The sequence below is a fragment of the Calliopsis andreniformis genome, chromosome 8 (genome assembly GCF_051401765.1).
Source record: "Calliopsis andreniformis isolate RMS-2024a chromosome 8, iyCalAndr_principal, whole genome shotgun sequence".
NCBI lineage: Eukaryota > Metazoa > Arthropoda > Insecta > Hymenoptera > Andrenidae > Calliopsis > Calliopsis andreniformis.
Genome location: NC_135069.1, coordinates 4199496 through 4220512, shown reverse-complemented (window position 1 = coordinate 4220512; position 21017 = coordinate 4199496). Strand labels below are relative to the sequence as shown.

Sequence of the window (21017 nt, the reverse complement as noted above, 5' to 3'; positions counted from 1 at the left end):
TTTGAGCTTTTCTTCGACGTACTCTACCTACGATGTTTTCAGGTAATGCTGTCGCTGGGTGGAATTCATCTCTAAAATGTCAGCTCACGCTTTTGTATAAATTAGTGACAAATTTTTACTCCTTTAAATGAGCTGGAAAAAGTCGGGTAATTAGAGAAACAACCCCCAAATTAGGGCGCTTTTTACCATTTTTCTAGCAGCTACATTTTTTAAATTTAAGTAAATTAAATTCCCTGGATTAAAAGAACCAAAATTTTGTTCAAACCTTAGGCTGACACTCATCTAGCAAAGTGCAAGGGAAGATCGAATCATCGACCGAACTACCATCGAAGTCAAAGTGGTTGAAGGTCCTGCTACTTGGGCGAAGTTCGATGGCTCCGATAACAGCCGCGGGATAGACGAAATAGCTTCCTTCGCGGATCTCCTTAGATATTATTAGGCCGACCGTTTAATGGGACGGAAACCCGTGAATCGCGTCGCTCCCCGTTGAAATCAATACTTCCCACCGCCTAAGTAATCAAGGTATCATCTCGACTTGCGGGTCTTCCGAGGTTCGAGTTCGTTCCCTTTCAAGTTTCCACCAGGGAACTCGGAATTCCCCGCGGAGACAAGCGTTTCCGACGGATCCCTCCCGAAGCTTAAGTCAATCTAATCTCTTCCTGTAAATCTCGACGACGTGAACGAATTTCGACGGATTTATCGCCTCCTGACGATTTCAGCGACATCGCACTTGGTTAACGCGTGATGAGACTCCCTAATATTTTCGTGGAAATTGTTGGCTAATTAATGGGACACAATTAGGGATTTTCACGTACCTAAATTGCGTGGAGGACAAATGGTTCGTGTAAGGGAACTTATGGAAATTCGAAAGTCAAATCCAATCGTTCTTCTGGCTATAGATGTGTTAATTAATGGAGACAAATCCAAGGACTGACTGCCTAATACCCGACTAAGAAAGGGCATTTAATTGTCGGCAATGCTTGGGTCTTCGGTGGAATCGTAAACAACTGTCTGGCATTGTCGAGAAGCCGTCGGCTTGTCGATCGTTAAGGGAGATTCCGTGGGATTCTTGGGAAATATTAGCATGCATGAAAAGATTCGATGCAATTTCTTTTTGGGGGAGTTTTGGAGGAATTAGATACATTGAAAATAGAATTAATACTGTGGTTTATTAAATTTTGATTCTATGGGAGGCTTTCAATTCTGCTGTACTAAATATTCAGCTTCAGCTCGGTCGACTAATTAGAACTCTAAACTATACTTCACACGAACTACGAGATTCAACTGCCCTCCCTACGATCCTTATCAATTCACCGAAGTTAAATGGGCAGCGCCGTTTCGAATTCAATATACCCCTCTTCGTCTGAACATCTGTCTTCTAAGCGTCCTGAAACTTCCCCATGCAGCATTCGGGGGTGGAACAACAAGCGTATAAATCATCCACTTTTTTCTAGCAAACTAGAGAATTGGCGAGGGGATGCAGGAAGTCATAAAGTTACAAATTCCATCAGGAGATCTTGTAGACAATCAAACATAGATAATCGCTGGAATTATTATGGTTCGTCCTAATAATAAAAACTAGAAGAGGGATGAAGTCGAAACGATCCCTTGGAAGGGATGATTTCCTCAGGGCTCCAACTACCCCAGAGCTATCAAACAAATTATTATGTCGGCATTTACGTACTCTAATGTCAACCACTTACGTTCGTGCCTGCGGTGCCGATAACCGTTCAGGGGAATGAAATATTGCGGCGTCGTGGTGGAGGAACGGAAGGAAGTCGTTTGCCGCTCCTTTTTTTCTCTGTCTAACGGGGACGTCCAAGGAAATTGAATCGCGCGCGTCTTTTGGCGTACATATTTTATCGAAACAAGCGGGTCGATAACGATGATAAATTGCTGGTGACAATGCACCCCGTGCAACCCTTGCGTATCGGCTTCATGGTTATTAGATAATAGAAAAAGATTGATGTTCGTCGTACGTTCCAGAGGATCATCGTTCGACGCTGATGACGCCCTCAACGATGCTGATTAAAATTACTCTTGAGTTCTTCCGCCTTGGTCTTAAATATGAATCAGAGGAAAGTCATAAAGTTACCGTCGTTAAAAGGGGTTGCATTGAGTGCCGTGATAAAGCTCCTGGACTGACATTCATAGCTCCTTTTCTGAGAATGTTTCGTTGCTATGTACGATAATGTCGGAGGTTGCATCCTTTTGCTACACTTTTACCCTTCCTCCTTAAGCAATGTGACAGTAAGAGGAGGATCGTCCTCTATCAAGGATTTTCTTAATCCTGGTGCTCAGATTACGAGCGAGGATTTTTCTTTCAGCGCTAAATCTTCAGAATCCTTAGACTCCTTTTTATCCTCTTTTTGCAAGTTAATTTTAAGTAATTTCTGCAATTTATGAAACAAGCGCTATATAAAATTCCATCGGTCCTAACTTATTGACTTTCTGGGTTTGAAATATCTCTTGCTCGTTTAAAGTGTCACGTACCGCATACGATCTCACTGTACTCTCCCGATCAATTGATCAGACAAGCTTCAAGCTGGATTACAGCAGATGCATGAGAGGAATCGCCCGCTATAAACTCGCGTTGTACGTAGCGGGCATGTCGGAATATTCTTGTGACAGATTGTTGGAGCACGTGCGTCGCTGGTGCATTCTGCGCGCAATGAACGTGACTTTTCGCGCGACGGGATCGAGGGCTTCGTTGTCACCGAAGGGGAAATGGCACATTCGTCGTCAGACAGTCCAAAAGGCACCGATTCGGAATAATAAACGCGACAGGAGTATGTACTGCAATCTTTGAAGGCCTGTGACGACCTTTTACGACTAAACTCATTGTCGAAGGTAAATAGAAAGATATGCAGCGAAGAATGAATCTTAAGAGTACTTAGATGAAAGTGAAATACTCCTGCAATTGAAACTTTTTGTAGATTAAACATTGGATTACTGAGATCTGAAAACTTTCTCTTAGTCTTCCTTGAATCCCAAATATCCACCCACGTTAATTTCGACTTTTCCCAAGCGGTAAGTATATTTATAACCATTTTTCAATGAAACACTTGATGCACAGAACGTTAATTACTGCTCGAGGCGATTAGGTCTGGAAGGCAGAATCAAACGGGCAGGAGTCGAGTTCCTCAGTCACCACTGCTTCGACGAATTCAGTTTCCGGTCGAAGACCCGAAGAGATTTACCTAGAAGTTTAACTACCGTCGATGAAAACGTCCCTCACGCTTAACCGCCTTCACCAACGAGCTTATCTATTTGCAGGGACGCACGAAAGTTACGTACAAGCCGATTAGACACTCGCAACCTCCGCTCGTGCCTCCACCCCTTTTCCTGCCGAACTGATTTCCTCCAGAGACTTAAAGGGGCTCCGGGATTCTCGCGTTTCCTCTACTTTCGATTCCAGCAGTCGTGTAACCACGGAGCCTAAGCAGTGTCGAAGCGGAACGCATATGTGACTCGTTGGAATCTGTCGAACGACTTTGCTTCGAGTGACTTATAGCGTGTGCGGGAAAAGGGAAAGGGCACGACGATTTCCGAAGGAATCTGCAACTTTAATTTCCTTTCGGGAATTTTTGCCGAAGTTTAGTTAATGGAAACTTGAGAAACGTTGGATTTGTGTACTTGCTTCTGCTTGATAGCTTTTCGAATATTCAATCAAATATAAGAAATGCAATTTTTCTCTGCTTACTCAAATTTTCATTATTCAAAGTTTCAATATTCAAAATTTTAAATACTTAAAATTTCAAATTTTCAAATTTTCAAATTTTCAAATCTTTAAATATTCAAATCTTCAAATTTTTCTTAGTCTCAACTTAGACTTCGCTCCAAAATCAAGTAAATCGTTTGTACAAGATCTCCTATTACAAGATCTCCCACAGAGTGGAGTAATTAATTTTCACCAAGATATTCTACAACCTTACCCAACATAAAGATATGCTACTGTCAGGGTGTAGCAAAAGTGTTTAAAAGTAGACGCGTCTAGAGTCTCCATTTACTCAGGGGAACTTTCAACGATCCTAATAACACTTTAATGCGACCCTTCCCCGATGCTCCTTCGTTATTTCGCGCTGTCGACGTTAACCCCCGTTACTCAGAGCATCCAGCGTCTGTTTCATTGAGCTACAGCGTTATCAAGGTTGCGGGAAGAAGCAAGGCATCGTGGAGAATCTCTTCCTAGCGGAAAATTCTTGTTCCTTGTGGGAGTCTCGCACTTACGCGTCTTAATTTCGCCTCTTTGATCGTTTGCACCTTATTAAGGACTGAGAGTACATCCATTAAAAGTTCCCCTTTGCTGGCGACCCTTTGTGCGATTTACTGGAAAATTTAGGGGCTTACGACTCTCTTTTGTGTCGTGGACACATTCTTGCACATGGGAATGACGTAACTTTTGCCTCCTTTGTGCCTGAATTTACGTTAACATTATAATTCCGGGTTGGCGAAGGTACGCATGAGTAAAGTTCGTAGGGTGCGAGGGAAGCTTCAATTTCTGGCCTCCTTGTTTCAGAGAATCGATGATGGCCTTTCTAAAGTTCTCAATGGACTTGGTTAATACTATAAAGTCTATTCTAAACAGAGCCACTTGAATTAAATTGATGCAGGTTGGAAGGTTTATCAAATAGCCATTTCTTTTAGTTCATTTTGGAAACGGAAATAGACAAAGCAGCTAGTCTATGATCTCTGTCCGAACAGCGTCGAAAAATGCAGGACTAAGACCATCTCGACCCTTCCCCTGATCCTGACAACCGGATCCCGTTTCCTTACGCCTCGAGAATCGCCAATGAACCTTCAACTCGACCCATCACAGCCCATTGTAGAACTTCTAAGACTTGCCCCTTCCCATCGTACCTCGAATCCTTTCTTTCGATCCTTCTTATTCCTTCAACCTTCGTTTCGCGTTTCCCACGAAACAGCCTGGACAATGGGAATATGGGTGAGAGGGTGCCTCAAAAGAAGTCTGAATTTTACACTTAAACGGAGAAATATTTTTCAGTTTCAGCCTTCTTCAAATTCTTTCCAATACTACAAGTGCTTTTAGAAAACGTTGCAAGATTTGAAAAGTAATTATTTTATCGATTTTCCCCGACCTCTATTCAATTTCGCGAGTGGTCCACTTTAGGGAAGAAGGAAGAATCGAATCATGAATTTCTTGAGATTCTTCCAGAGAACTTCTAAATGCACTTCGAGGTCTCGAATCCGCGATTCATGTACCTGAACGCACGTCTACGACTTATTTTCATCGAGGTAGACGAAAAATGTGCTGTATATTGTGTGAAACCGATGCGTCAAAAGCAGACTCACGTCTTCGTAGCAGCTATCGGCAGATGGCGAAGATCCTTCGGAACATCGTCGAAAAAGTGGCAAGGAACGTTCTCCCGCTCCGTAACCTACTGGGCGAGATTTGCGAGTGGCCACCTTGGGAATACGTATCCCATCTGCCATGTACCCATTGCACGGTAGCTAAATCACTGCGACGGAAAGCTGACGGTGTCCCTTCCTTGCGATTCGCTCGTGGGAGCCCAAGGATGCGGCAGAAATTCACCACAGCTCGATACGAAAGAAGCGATGAGAATATTTTTTAATCAACAGACGTGGAAAGAGATAATAATAATAATTTAATTTTTTTTCTGTAAATACTCTAGTGTCTTAGTTAGGTCTGGGTTAGGTTCTTCATTGCGGATATGTTAAACTTTCTCTTCATTTAAATCTTCCATGAGTACACAGCCATCGTCAGTCTACTACTGATAATAGTAGAGAACTTTTTAATCCTTTAGTGTGCTGAACGTGAAGCCAAATATTCCAGGTTTAATTAGAAAGACAAACTTGACTACGCCATTATCTCTCTACTTTTTACCTTGAGTTAAGTTCATTAAAATTTTTGTAACCACGAGGTAACGAAATAAAGAGTCTGTGAAATAAAATCCATATCTAGTACGATCAGCAAATGTCACGCTGAATCTAAGAGGAGTAATTGTAGTAACTTCAAAGTCCCGAATACTAATTAAACTTCCATGGGATGAAATAATCGAAGCTGAATGAAACTCTCCTAGCACCCAAGAGAGTGCACGTGCGTGTTACACAATCCGACACAGCCCCTTACATTATTCATCGTCGAAGATCGAGGGTAAGGAATGGTGGTATGCAGACCCTGACGCGTCGAAAGGAAGGAACCTTGGTGCAGTTTAAAGCGCCATTTCGCGAATTAATTAGACACCATTCCCTCCCAGGAGGACGTTTTCCTTGTGCCTGGATAGACGATGTTTCTCATTATGAAACAAATCCCATTATCTCGGTTTTTGCGCCTCGTGCCGAGCGTTATTAATCGACGTTATTCCATTATTGAGGTCGGTAATTGTTGCTAATGGGACTCCCTACTATAAAGGGCTAGTTAGTGCAAATTGATAATCTAACCGTGTAAACGTAAGGGAATATCGACGTAATTATCGCTTCTCGTTTATTGAAGAGGTCGATTTTCAAGCTTCATTTCAAATCAAAGTTTCTTCTAATTTTTTTCCAATCATTCTCGACAATTGATTCCTCTGAACGATTTAAATTAATATTCGAGCAAGTTCGTTTTTGCTTTTTATGCCACTCGATAGAAAATACCGAGTTGAAAGTTTCCAGGACGAACCTGTTACTGTTTCACGGTCCCGACTAGCATTGAACGAGTGGATTATGAATATGCATTCCCTTTAATGTCCAGGGTAAAAAGGTGGCTCGACGCGGCGGGGATCTGTAAGAACACTTGGCAATGTGATCTTGTTCATTTTTACTACCGAAAGCTTTCAAGCCGGCGAATCCCTTGCTTTTCAAGGAACACGGAAGATGGTAATTAGGGAAACAAAGACTGTCGGCAATGCCAAGAAATACACGTATTATTCTGGAGAGTAAGAAGAGAAGAATCGTGGTAGATGGATTTTGCTCTGCAGTACAAGTTGGTGTAGGATGTTCAAGCCTCTCTATAGAATTTGTTGAATGAATTTGTGACAATAGATAACAAAATTTATAGACGAAAATACCCTGTGAAGAGGTTTTGTGAAATAGTAACTTTGTGCGCAAGGAGTAGAACGCGGTAAGTAGTATAGACCGTGTATGGTCAGGCATGAGATATAAATACATTTATCTAGATTTCAGTGACTGTGTGCTACAAAAGCGTTAAAAATGGGTCAATATATCAGGAATACTACCTACTATTGATACGTAGTAGTGTTTCACTAAGTTTGAAGGCACAAGCAACAAGTGGGAAGCTTTTTCTCATGGTTAACTCAAGAAATTAAATTTCCAAAAAACTTGATATATCGACTCCATCTTTCTGCATATACTTTCACCTACTTCTTTGATAGCTTTCACACAAACACATATACCATTGTTCAATAATTTTCCTATTCTTCGAAGCCAGAAAAATTTCTGAATGTGACTCACCATAGTCGTCCTCGTAGATGATAGCGACCTTGGTCCAATTGAGAAACTCCATGATGTCCTGATAAGCGGCGTTGAGCAAATTTTGTGCGGGATAAAGGTTGATGCTGAACTCTTTCGCCTCCGTGTCCAGGTCCAGCCTGGCTTCCAGGTGTGGAATGTCCAGTGCGTCGCAGATGCTATGGATATGTTGGCCCAGGATGGGATCCGAGGGGCCGAATACCGCCTGCACGCCGTATTTGACCTGTTGACACGCTGCAACAGAGAAACGATCGATTAAGACTGATCAGTCAGCGTCCATAGCGGCGCTGTACGGGTTTAATAACACGCGATCGTTTAAAACGCGCTGACAAAGCGAGCCGCGGCCAGCTTTAGCTGCCTCCATTCGATTCTCGTTATGGGGAGCCGCGAATCTGCTTAGCCATCCTCTGGTAATTTCACCTGGGCGTACGTTCGATGAACCATTACGTGGGGGGGTGGAATCGGCGAGGCCCATTAAGATCGTGGCGCGTAGAACGACTGGAGAACGACGTTAATGCGGCGTTAACGGCTCGCTAAGCCGAACACACGACCGAGATTGTCGACGAGCATCGTAAATTTCCTTTATAGCTAGGCGAGATTGTCACGAGGACGAAAGAGAATGTCGATTATTATCGATAACGATGTTGCGCTTTGTCGGACATCTTTTTCATAATACCGACAAAATATGTTTGGTAAGTTGATAAAATGTATAATGTGCCCAGTTTCCGTTAAAATTGGAACATATGCTGTTTATGAACAAAACTGCTGTATTTAAATTTATACCTCACAGTAGATACGGTTAGTATATATTCAGGCAGATTATTGGAATATATCCCCCTTACAAAGGAAGCACTTCTGTATTAATTTACACTTGACAGTAGATATGGCCCGTATATAACCAGACACAACATTGGAATACATACTGTTTGTAAAGGTAGCATTTCTGTGTTAATTTATACATCACACTAGATATTGGTTCGTGCATATTCAGATAGATCATTGGAATACAGTAGATACATTCAGTACATAGTCAGACATAGTATTATCCTACGCTTCTCTGTTTTAAGTATTAAAATTACTGTACCGTGAGATTTGCATCTTCACAATTTGTTATTTACTCACAGATGTATTGACTACCACTAACAGTTAACAACGTTGCTCTGGTGGTCGAGGAGCGAAGAGCATACAGCTATGAATCCCTCAAGCACCACAAAATAGAAGCACTCGATTCGAAAAACCTCACTTAACTCTTCCATTCCCTGCGCCACTCTAAATGCATTGTATCCCATCCGAGAGGCATTTAAACACTCCCCCCCATAAATACCTCAGTTCCCGCTGCGAAGTATCCCACAGGGGAATCTAATGGCACGTTAATACGAGCAACCCAAAGCCCCCGTTGATATCGCGTAAACGCTCGAGGAAGCTCGTTGCGAGATCATGTCTGCTGTAAACCTGTTCCCCACAGTCTTTGCAGCGCCATGTAAGGACACAACTACAAGAGCTGGTGGAATGACCGACTAGTGGTCTGGACTTGAGCGGTTATCTAGCTCCAGTTACAGCGGTTGTTACAGTCGACTTGAGCTACGCTCAGGTCCCAAGTTCGCCTTTCGATCCTCGGACAGACGTTCCTTATGTGTCGCAAACTTAATACATTACAGAGGGGGAGAGGGGCGCACGGATTTGAGCGCTCTGCTGGAAACAGCGGTTTCCGCGAGGCTGTGTGCTAGCAACGACTGTTTCGGAAGCCCGAGACACGTGCTGGACAAAGGGATTACGTTCTGCGATCGAATCCTCTCATCGTGACCACGATGTTCCTGTGATTCGTCTTGAATTCAAAATAAGGGAAGTGTGATAAAACTTGAGAAAGTTTAAGGGAAGTCTGCGTGGTATTAGAGCCTAGATTTTAACTTGAAAAGTTCGTGTCCCTTTCGGGGAATAATTTTAGAGCTGTTGAAGATAGCAAATGATGATCCTGTGACTTAAGTAACTCGACTTCAGAGGGCAAGTGATTTATAGTTTAACAGCGTTTAGGTAGAAAGAAGGCTTCACGGTTTGCAAGCCAAGGAATATGAAAAGCTCTGGCGGAGAATAATCCTCTCCTCAAATTCCTCCGTTGTCGCTTAATCTTTCTCAGAGTTCGACCGCTCCTTCAAGTATTCGAAGAGTTCCGGGTATAAGGGACTTATATACTTACTTTCAAGTGACTTTCGAACGGTGCTTTACGTTAAGGAGATAAAATAAAGCGATAGTTACTATTGCTCCTGTTAGACATTACCGAAGGCACGTTATCTCTTGTGCTACATATTGATGATGAAGCTGTTATGGGACGGCCTCATGAAACGTGACACGTGTCCTCTAAATTATAACAAACGTGCCTATAATTTATGAGGCTTAGTGGCCAGGGTTCCTTCGATTACCCGCTCCTGGGGCAACCAGAGGGAACAGGCTAACGAGTAATGAATTTTCAGGGGACAAGATAATGAGATTTTGGTGGTCCATTATCGCCTCGCACCCTGAACGCTATGGTCATTATATTCGAGTTACACACGGTCCTGGGCCATTTTTCTTTCCTATCAAATCTACCCGGGGAAAATGAATTTCGGTTTGCGATGCACTAAAGCAGAAGGAGCAGCCACGTTTCAGCAACTTTTCCTCTGAGAACAGTTCAATCAACCCTCAGCTGTAGGCAGGCTGACCAGAGAAGTTTGGTTTATGGAGGAAATTCGTGGCCCAAGGGAATTAAAGGATCTATAAACAACTCATGCGGAATAGCTCATTTGCGATTTAATGAAGTAATTGCTTGGGTTGTGGAAAAAACTCCTCGAATGCAGCGTACCTCTGAAATCGTTTACCCTGCGGCCCTTTTCATTTTCACTTTGCTTTTCCAGCATGTTCCCTGTTCCGTTTCTTTTTTAATATCCGTCCCATTAGCGCGCCCTTTGAACCGAGAGATTTCGCCGTAGGCTTGTGCAGATGAAAACGACAGAACAGGTGGCTGGTTATGAATGAAGACAAATAAAAGAGTGACGATAAGGGCACTGTAAAGGTCATGATAAGAATCTGATTGGATTAAATCAATAAATTCGCCGGCTGAGAAATCACGATCATGAAAATAAAATCGTATAAAATTCTAAGTGGAGAAAATCGGGATACAGATATTTAAGATTAAGTAAATGATCTCGTAGAGCCAGAAAAAATTAATTCTTAAAAATTCTGCTCTGAGGGTTAAAGTATTCTACAGAAAATTACCATAACACTATTTGCTTCAGTGAAACACTGACCTCAGAAAAAGAGGATACTCTTAAGCTAAATCTTGATGAGTAATTTCTTAAACATCACATTCTACATTCTCACACATCGACTAAAGTACACAGTATATTTCGAACGAGAAAAGGTAACTTCTACGCTCATAAAGAACCATATTTGCAGAACTCCATCAAGTGCTTCAAAATTCTGAACTTAACTTATAATGTATTAAAGAAGGAGCGCGAAAGCTTCGTTAAAACGCCGTTTGTGCAAACTCTAAGCGTTGGAAATACGTGAACCGAGATAAAACAGAGCCGACGTTCACGATTTAAAAAGGTATTCAATATTAATGGCATTTAAAATAGCACCGTACGCGTTGCTCCCTCTGGGAGATTGAAACTTGGCGAAACAAGCCTAATTACAAAACACTTTTTCATGAAATACTTCGAGGTGGGGCGGCGTAACTTTTGAGCGAAATTACGTTTAATCACCTTTCTTGTTTTCACAAGGCCGTCGGGACCAAATGGAAATTTTCCGAGCGACGAGTTTTCCTTTTTGTCTTGAATTCAACAGACCGCGGTTCTCGCGCGAAATAAAATCCGTTTCATTTATCCCTGGCGTGAGTTGCGAAATTCACGTCCCGCGAATTACGCTCGCTCTATTTGGCGTAACATTAGCTGAAGAGAAATGAATTCTGTGCAACAACGTTAATTTAAGGAAAAACTCTGATGTAAGCTCGTATTCTGGACACAGACAGCAAGCGATCCCTATAAGCTGAGCACTGAATCGCGATGCGATAGGAGGACAGAACACTCAGGAGACTCCGACCGATTACAACTTTAGTTAAACTTTTTAATTAAATCTCGAGCTTTTTCTCCGACGTTCTGCTTGTCAGGTTGACATTGTTGCCAGTTACTTGGATTCTACGCGACATTTTTAATAATATTTCGAATGTCATAGCTTCTCTGGTAAAAGAATCGCATTTTTATCCGCGTCTCAAGGTGGCTGCTAATTTACTCTTGGCTAATTAACTCGAAAGCCTGAAGATCGTTGCGGATAAGCTTCTCGTAAATTTGTCGTTAACCATCCGCGTTGGTAATTACATCATCGACGATAGAGCTCAGGGGGTGGGGATGAGGCCGAGTGGGGGAGGTTAAGGGCCGAAGCAATTAAGTGGCACCAGCATCGATCTCGCTAGTCACCAAGAATTGGTCGGTCATAGCTTCAGTAAAATGGTCCGACAGGAAAAATCCAATTTCTCGGCTCCACGGTCTAACCAATAAATTCGTAATCCCACGCCACGTGGGATCGACCACTCGTGTACCGGAAATGCAACGCACATGCAACAGAACCGAGCCGTTAATTCCCCTAGAACCAGTGGAGAACATCCTTGAGGGACTATTGAGGGAAGTCTCATTTAAAAGTCAAAGGGAGTATCAAATATTCAGATATTTAAATATTCAAATATTTAAATATTCAAATATTCAAATATTCAAATATTTAAATTTTAAAATCTTCAAATATTCAAATCTGAATTACTTGAATTTTCCTTTTGGGAGGTTTCGTCATAACTTGCGCCGAATTTCGAACTAATACAAGTGAAAGTAAACTGATGAAGATTAAAGTTACTTACTTAAAGTTAGGAAGATTCTACTTTTCCCTCAATAAGATGATCTCAGATGAATCAGTTTCCTAAGAGTGCATTTGCAATGCCAAACACGTGGGTGAGTCATTCTCAAAAGAAATGGATTCTTTTCTGAACAAAAACTCCTACGTCTTTAAATAACATCTCTGAATATTCAAAGTTTCAAGAGAACCGAAAAAGAAGACCACGTAAGTGGAGATTAATTATGGAAGCCACTGAAATTTGTTTACGAAGTCAGTATCGAAAAAGTTCTCATAGTGATTTATAGGCAAAGTAGGAAGTCAATTTTCCTAACGGACAGCCTGGAACTCTGTCGAACCCTAGGACGTTAACAGACCCTTCTGTTTCCCACTTTTCACGAGGCACCGTCGTCCAAACTTTTCCGTCGTGCGGAAGAAGACGATTTCCACTGAGAACGCTTGAGGAAGTCCTATAGTTCAAAGGCCACGCTTAGCCCGACCGACTGCAGCTGAGGAATTTACGAGCACCCCTGGAGATAAAGGCTGGGACAGCTTTTTCACGTAAAGGTTACGGTCCACTTGCCGCCTGGCGAATCCCGAGCGTGTTTCCACTGGAATTCGGGAAGATTCTCTTTGTATTTTATGGCAACTCACGTGAACATGGAATGGCTGAAACATGAGGACATTGGACGCGAATTTACATGTTTTCCCAGCGAATGCTGCGTTCGATAGATTGAGGGCAATAGATAATTTGGAAATGTGGGCATTGCAAAGCCACTATTGTGCCATTCTTCAAGTTGGACATTGTAGAATCACCAGAAGCACAGGACGTAAAAGAAATTGACATCTCGAGTGAATTAGCGATACCAAGCACACTGGAACTTTAAGAGGCTTTAACATAAGAGAAAAGTGGATTAAACTTTAAATATTCCCAGCGATTGGCTACCAGCCATAGTGTATCTATAATTGTCTCCCTATACTTGGTGCCAATATCAACATTGCTCACGGAATCGATACGCGAATCTCAGAGAGCCATCCAAGAGCTTTGCATTCTAAATCCCTAGACACTCTTCAGAGTACTCCCCAGTTCTCTTCATCCTCCTTGTCCCTTCTTTTACAAGGTTCCCCGCTCTTCTGTGTCCCATGTACATTGCCATGCGTCCACGCGACCATCGCTTGCCAATAAATTCCGCGCGAAACGTCATAACGAGTGATTTAAACAAACAAGTAGAGTAGTCGATAAATTCTCGTCCGATATTATTTGCGCGCGTAACAGGTGACTCATAGCCATCGATGCCGATCGATTTACGACCTATTCACACGAAAGCTATGATATTTTTCTGTCCACTGGCCACAGACTAGGGTAACTGAATTATCGCCTGCAGAGACGAGAACGCGCCACGTCAGCCGCGAGATTCACAATTATTCCCGATAGTGGGGCGGATTTGTCGGACTGTTGCCAAGGAATCCACTCTGGACACAAAGGACTGGAGATACGTTGAAGCAGAGTGTTCCGTTTGCCAAGGAAAAACACCCTGGAGACACGGGCCAGATACATCCCAGCGATATTTCGCTCCCGAGGAGTATCTCCATAAACCTGGCTCGATTGTAACTTCGCGATCTTTGTCGGACAAGGTCCTCGAAGCTTCGCGCGTTCCTCGCAAATTTATCAGGTTTCGATGCTTCGTCAGCAGGCTTGAGTCACTCTTGGGAAATCTGGCTTCAAACTTGAGTAAAATTTGCAAAGGTTCCATTCTACTAGCCGCAATATTTTCTTTATTTCTATCCAATTTTTATTCCAATCTTCCCTTCCTTCATTTCCTCATTCCCTTTGCGAGTCTAAGTTACACAGGATAGGGAAAGTAAACTGTAAAATTTTCAGGCTGCACAGTCGGTTGTAATTAGTGCGAGAGAACTCTTGTATGAGGGTGCTTATTTAAAAAAAAAAATTAAAATTTTATAGCGTTCGTACAATTTTCGCGCTCTGTTTCATTAGCGAGCTGTTCGAATGTTAATTGATAATTGTGAATCGATGCTATGATGGTCTCTCGATTCGATGCGTTATTCCAGGCCGCTTGTCGCGCGAATATTCGCTCATGAATCGTTTTTTAATATGGAAATGGATGAAATCGACGCCACGCGTGACTTGCCGAGAAAATATGCGGCGCCGGGGTGGAAAGCATTGGTAGAAACTCGAGACGCTGTTTTCGTTGGACCTCGACGTTATTAAGCTTCCTCGCGATGAGGATCACGCGTTGAGAGAGATAATACAAAAGAAACATCTTCGGTGCTCACTCCTAAGGAAATATTGAATAGACGAACTTCTGTATAATTCTGCTCAGCAAATAAAATTTCTGAAACGTACAAAGCAATTCTACTACACGACCCATTTCTACAGCTGCAATTTTAAAAATTCTGTTCTGTAAATTTGCTAGGTCTTGGTAAATTGCCAATCCTAATTCTCTCAAATGTTAGTTTGCTTTTTGAAGAGAGTAATGAGATAGAGCAGTCGAGATATAGAACCTGGTACAAAGTCAGCAGCTGCTACAGGATCGGCGCGTGTATCCTTTCACGAAGGTGTCACTCCTTGCAGCTCTCATTTCAACTCCCTTAACGAGGTGGTAAGCGTCGATTTGTCCTTTGATGTTCGGAATTCTCTCTAGTAGCCTCTGGAGAGTTAGTCAGTCTTATTCAATCAGAGTAATTGTGCGTTAAATCTTCCTTGATGGAGGAATCAATACATTGTCGGAGAACGTCTCTGGTTCTGGCTATCGAGCGAGTCGTTCGAATTCATATATTTTCGACTCCACTTTACAAAGAATCTGCACATGAATATATAATGCATTAGAGAATTTCCTTTGTGCCTGGTATGTCCAAAGAGTTTCTAGGATCTTTCTTCCCTTCTGAATTCTATTAATATTAATCCTCTTTTCCTATTGATCTCAAAGCATGGCGTCAGCGACAACGCATCACAGCCTTGCACACTTGGCGAAGATCACACGTACACGTAGATTTGACGAAAATGTACCTCTGTCGATACTCTGTCAGTATCTACTCTGCAAAAGTTTGACTTTCTTCCCTCCCTTTTTACCCTGATTCCTTCATCCAGCGAAATCGACTGGCGAAAGGGACGTATCTGCAGGCAGGAGGAAACGAAATTTGAAAAAGCGCCGATAAAGCGGCTTACGAGGCGCGCCCTCGACTGCAGCAGAAGTACGTTTTGATAACGGCTGGTGGGCATCGTCCGCTGGAGTCACGACCCTGAATCAAGCGGAGCCTCGAATGGAGTTCGATATCAAAGGATGAACTTGTGCGAAAGTACGATATACAGATGTAGTCGAGCGTTTTGCAGGATGTTCGCGACGTTTAACGTTCGAAGCGGTTTTTTTTCTATGAGAATAGCTTCGCAGAAACGGGAACGGAGATAATGACGCCAATCGAATCGATGGAAGCGGCGAGGATAACAAGGGATGGAGCAAGCGAGTTACAGATATGAAGCCTCGGGGGCTTCGTAAAAGCCAGCCTGTGGAGCTGAAAATATTTCCCTGGTAATATTATTTTCATGGTAATGCGAGCGTGACTGGTGTCACAGCAGAAAGGAAATTCGGTGAAAGCCGAGCAACCCGGCGCAACGCCGCACGCGTCGGGACGAGGCGGACTTTTGACGAGCGAAAAATCTTTATTCCGCAGGGAAATAAAGATGAAAGGGATTCCCAGCGGAGAAACGGTGAGTGAGGCTGTAGTCTGGGCGAGGAGAACGGTTTCAAGAAAAAGAAACGATACTGTGCGATTGTTCTTGTTTCACGAAACCCGTGAGTCGATGAAAGAGACACTGCAAATGGGACGGGAAAATGAAAAGCTTTCTTGGACAACCTGTTCCTTCTTAGAGACGGGAGAATCGTCTGGAAATACAATTCAAGGAGGACACTTGGTCCACGCTTCGACGCCTTTAGATCTACCTGTTCTTTGTAGCGGTTCAAATATTTCTATCACTTTTAGCGACACTAAAACAGCAAGTATTTAACTGATAACATTTGAGACTACAATCTTCGATGTGACGCTAAGATCGAAATTACGAAGCAGAAAGGTAGCGGAGTTTGCACGATTCTGGACGCGATAGGGTCGACGCAGATGCTGCTCCATCGAAGCTTAAATTGCGAAAAGAGCAGCGGCTGCACGAACGTCGTTGACCCGCTCTGAAATACGATCGACTTAATCTGTGCCTCGAGCCCTTCGACCTCGCTGTAGGATCTTTTATTTGCAAATTTCGAGAACGAAATTGCAGCTCTGCCAACGAGTCTCTTTTACAGAAACAAATAAACATTCATCAGATAAAGTGAAGTTTAACAGAAGACCACTAAAATTCTCTTAAATTCCCTAAGTAGAATGGGAGACGTAGAGTCGTTGAAACTTTCATTCCTTGGAAAGTATGTAAGTCGCCGAAAATGGCACACAGTCGCATTTCCCCCGAAGAATTCCCACGTATATAGGTACGTTCACGGCCGAGAGTGCTCCGTGCAAAAGATCGAAGATCGAGAACCGCGGCGGCATGAAGGACCTTTATTCGTGCAAGGCATTGAGAACAGAACCGTCAAGAGGTGCTCTCGAACACGTGACACGACGTGACGTTGTACAGAGTCCCGGTTTCTTTTGCTTGTTCCCGAAGCAACCAGTCACGTTTTCGACAGAGATTGTCTATTGACTTGTGGACCTAGACACCTAAACATTTAAACCCACGAGAATTGGTAGCAAAAACTCCACGACCAGAATGAACCTTTCTTCTTTAACTTCGCGATACTACAGACCTAGCTACTCTTTTTTAAAACATAACATCCCACTATCAAGCAGTTCTGTAGTATATTAATTCAGACTTAGACTCAATGAAGTTAAGAATCCTCATCACGTAGGAACATCGAAGGGAACTTAATCTCTTCACGAGATTCTCTGCGAATATATTACCAGAAAGGTTTTCTAAGATTCTGCATAAACTACAGCCCATAATTTTCACTCGTTATAATCTCAAGACTCATTACTAGTAACGAGTTTATGAAGTCGAGGTAATATTTACGAAGCGAATTTAATGACTACTAAAACTATCATATCACAGTTTCCTGCTTTCTGATCATAACACCTTATTTAATATTCCTAGCGCGGTATCGCGTCCTTCTCGTTTGTCTAATATTCTTCGGTCGAATCGGCCAGGTAAATCCGTGTTCGTAGTATCGGTAGAGAAGATCCGATAACCGGATGTCGTTTATCCGAGGCACGTATGCATATAACCGTAAAAAGGTAAAAAAAGCCCGACGGTCGGGCGCAGATAACGCTTTATGCGAAACAAACGGTCCAGCGAGGTTCATCTCGGTCGCGGGGCGAGCGAATTTGCATGCATACGGCTGGGTGTGCGTGGTTACACCGCGAACAGGGGTGAACTGGTCGTGTTCAGTTGTTCTCAAGAGCCTTGCGGGACACTGGGGGGAACAGTATCCCGAGGCTCGCCTTTTAACGTCGTCCCTTCGAGCCTGATACTGTTTCGAGTAGTGCAGGAATAATGGGAACTCGTGAACCTAGTAAGACAAGGTGAATGCAAGCTGAGGACGCAATCATCGAAATCTCTGGACAATAACCTCGAATACGGCATCCTTTTGAGGCGGGGGATTTTTGTGGAGAATCAGGCTTAACCTCGATATCGTATCGTACGTTTGGAGAATTTGGGACGCTGGAAATTGGGTAAGTTGATCTGTGGGAACAATGGAGATGGAGATAGGGGGAGGGTTTCTGAGCTTTGCGATAAATATGTCGGTTTTTGGCTTACATTTTTATGTGATTTTTATATGGGCAAGTGGTAAATGACTTGTGGTTTGTAGCTATGAAGAATTGTACTTTATAGAGGTAAGTGTTAGGCTTTTCATTGATTAATGAGATATGAGGTTCCTATGACGGCTTCATAAATCTGATGCCCTTGGTTTTAAGTTAAGTGCTCTCATACTTCACTTCAGGGTAAGCTAATTGTGGTTTTCCATCCAGATCTTTTTTGTTTCATTTTTTTTCTATGCTTGACAAGAACAATATCTTGCATTTTCTCGGTACGTTGGATAAGAGACTCACGTTATAGGGCCTTTAAAGACGTTGTAAAGTGAGCTGCAGGAAACTCGATTGGACACATCGAGTCTGTCGTAACAGAGAGGCAGTAAAAGTAAATGAAATTCGGCAGACAGCGTGGAATGTTTTTCAATTTTCTTCAAGTACAACATTTAAGCCATGAATTAATTGAGAAAGCATCTGCATCAGAAAAGTTAGCTTCGATGTCCTAGCGATCTTTGCCTGAGTAGTCTATAGCACAATGTATCATCAGATGATGGAAGATAAATAATCTGCAGACTAGTAACGAGGTTCCAACCAATCCTGTTACCCTTACCCAGCTTAAGTACTGTCACCACCATAAATTCTGCTTCAGGTAATGCGTTGCTCGATGTCCCAAAATAATCTCAAAGGAAACTAAAATCCCTACCCTCATCTATTCTCCCTTCTTCAATATCTAAATTCAATATCTAAATATTTGCTCAACAATAAGAAATTAAAACTGCGAAAAATTTGAAAACTCACCCTTTTTCGACGCGTGGAAAGAGTCATCTTTTGGCACATACTGTATATCGTACTCCAGCGTCGTCTTCGGCAGGATAAGTCTGTCCTTGTTGATCTTGTACACGGCATATTTGAAGGCCAGCTCCGTACTGCTATCCTTTTGGTCATGAGTGAATATAGCACCTGAAATGAATCATTGAACACATTTGAAGCTCGTGACGTTGCGAAATTCGCGATCGACGTGCACCTTTTCACGGCAATATACTTAAAACCCGCTGACCCTGCTGCTTCCCCAGCCGAAGGACAAGTGCTCTCAGATGCATTTTATTAGCTGTTATAAAACAATCTATGCCTTCCCCAATTAAATTTCACGTCACTCTTGCACCCTCAGACAATATAAAATAATTTATTCATGTCGCGACAGCGCTGTTCAATAATGATTACGCAACCCACTCGTTGACTCGCTGTTTTTCACTAATATCGCGTCATTATGTAGCGTGGGCACTTCAACGTGGTTGTACATCGGCCGATTTGCATTCTGAGAGTCCATCAATCGCGTAATGGCGGATTCTTCGAGTTCCCTCACGAGTCGAGAGGCGAAGCAAACTCGTTTACTAATTGCTGATCGATGCTTCGAAACTGAGCGAGGCCGCGGCCGTCAGCGTGTCAAGGACTTGCTGTACATGTACAAATGCATGCATACATTGCCTCGAAAGCTTTGCTTGGAAGCTCGGAGGCACGTAGATCTCAAAATATTCAGTGGCAGATCGAGTAAAGCTACAAAAACCGAAGTCTGTCGTCGACAAGTGTCTTCTTCTACTTGTGCCTGAGACATGATTGATTTACACTACTGTCACCGTTCCAGTGAATTCGACCGAGGGTCGGGGCAAAGGCGGTTCCCTTGAAAATGAAAACAAGTTTCATTGAGATACGATCACAGTGAAGTGTACTAGGTAAATTTTATTTTTCCCTTAGGGGTAGAAAACACCCCCGCAAAAAAGAAGAGCTTACGCGTGCCTCGAAACGGAATATCGGGAAAATGAATTTGCATTTACGGTTTCCCCTTTCATAGAGGCGTCTACTTATTGCCTACGATATATAGAAAGGGAAGTAGAAAAATTCTAAGTAGAGAATTTGCATTCTCACCCGCTGCAAGTGGTTCTCAACGTCACCTGGAACTGTATCTCGAATTTCCCGAAGAAAGAATTTTTATATAAAGTACCGAATTGAAATGTTAGTAGAGGATAAATTACGAAGTAGAATAGGACTCAGCGATGTTCAGGAAGCTCCGACCCATTTCCTTGAAAGGAAATTCACGAAATCCATGGATCCAGGTCGACATGAACGAGCAGGTCCCTTGTCCCGTTCCCACGCATAATTAATTAGCAGGGACGTGAGCATTAATCGGGCTGCGGAGGGTGGCCCTGAAGAATCGTCTCCTTGCTGCTGAAAAATAGCAGCGCGCCACCGACAACGAGACGTTATCAATTTTCAAGAACGAGGGCTCTTTCGCATCGCATCCAGAATTCGGCCGTTTGCTGCTACGACAGTGACGAACGACTCGCTGCTAATCGAGATATCGTTGCTTTCACCAGGTTTCCCATCAAGGAACTGATGATGCAGGGTGCTAATTTGAGGGAAACTAGGCGTCTGAAATGGCTCGATTGCAAACAGTCCAGCGGCTGTGGGTCAAGAATGCCATTCAGGCTCCTTTCTCGATGCTAGAGCTGCCCGAAGGAAATGTACACATCGCGGGGCCTGGTTTCGAACTTGAATACTCAAATGAAGCACCCCAATGTCCATCAAAGGGAGAGAATATTTCCAATTCCTTTTAAGAAAGATTCTATTTCTGTGGGGCATTTATTCTGCAGAGCATGGTGACATAAAGAGGTCGACTTTTATCAAAACTGAGGCCATCTTCACGATTTGGGATGTTTTCTCGCGTCCTTCAGCCTCTTTAGAATTTCTTGTTAGCTACCCCCTGGCTACACCATTGAAAAGTTTTCCACGCACAAGGGTGCTGAAGGCGTACCCATCATCGAGTACCTCTAGCGAAGTTCTGTTTGAGTCTTACTCTGGTCTACTTTCCCCTTTTCTTTGGCATCCTTCAGAGGAAGGTTAGAGCTTGCTCC

The 21017-nt window shown here is 42.9% G+C and overlaps 1 protein-coding gene across 3 annotated transcripts in view; it reads right to left on the bottom strand.

Annotated features, from left to right (window-relative positions):
• LOC143182135 (glutamate receptor ionotropic, kainate 2) overlaps positions 1-21017 on the bottom strand; it is a 92799-nt gene that overhangs the window by 36703 nt on the left and 35079 nt on the right. For 2 of the 3 annotated variants that reach the window (XM_076382923.1, XM_076382924.1), the window contains exons 3-4: positions 18907-19068; positions 7435-7686 (exon numbers count right to left, since the gene is read on the bottom strand). In XM_076382923.1, the coding sequence (XP_076239038.1) occupies positions 7435-7686; positions 18907-19068 (414 nt within the window). The remainder of the gene's footprint in view (positions 1-7434; positions 7687-18906; positions 19069-21017) is intronic. The other variant, XM_076382925.1, reaches the window with a different exon arrangement.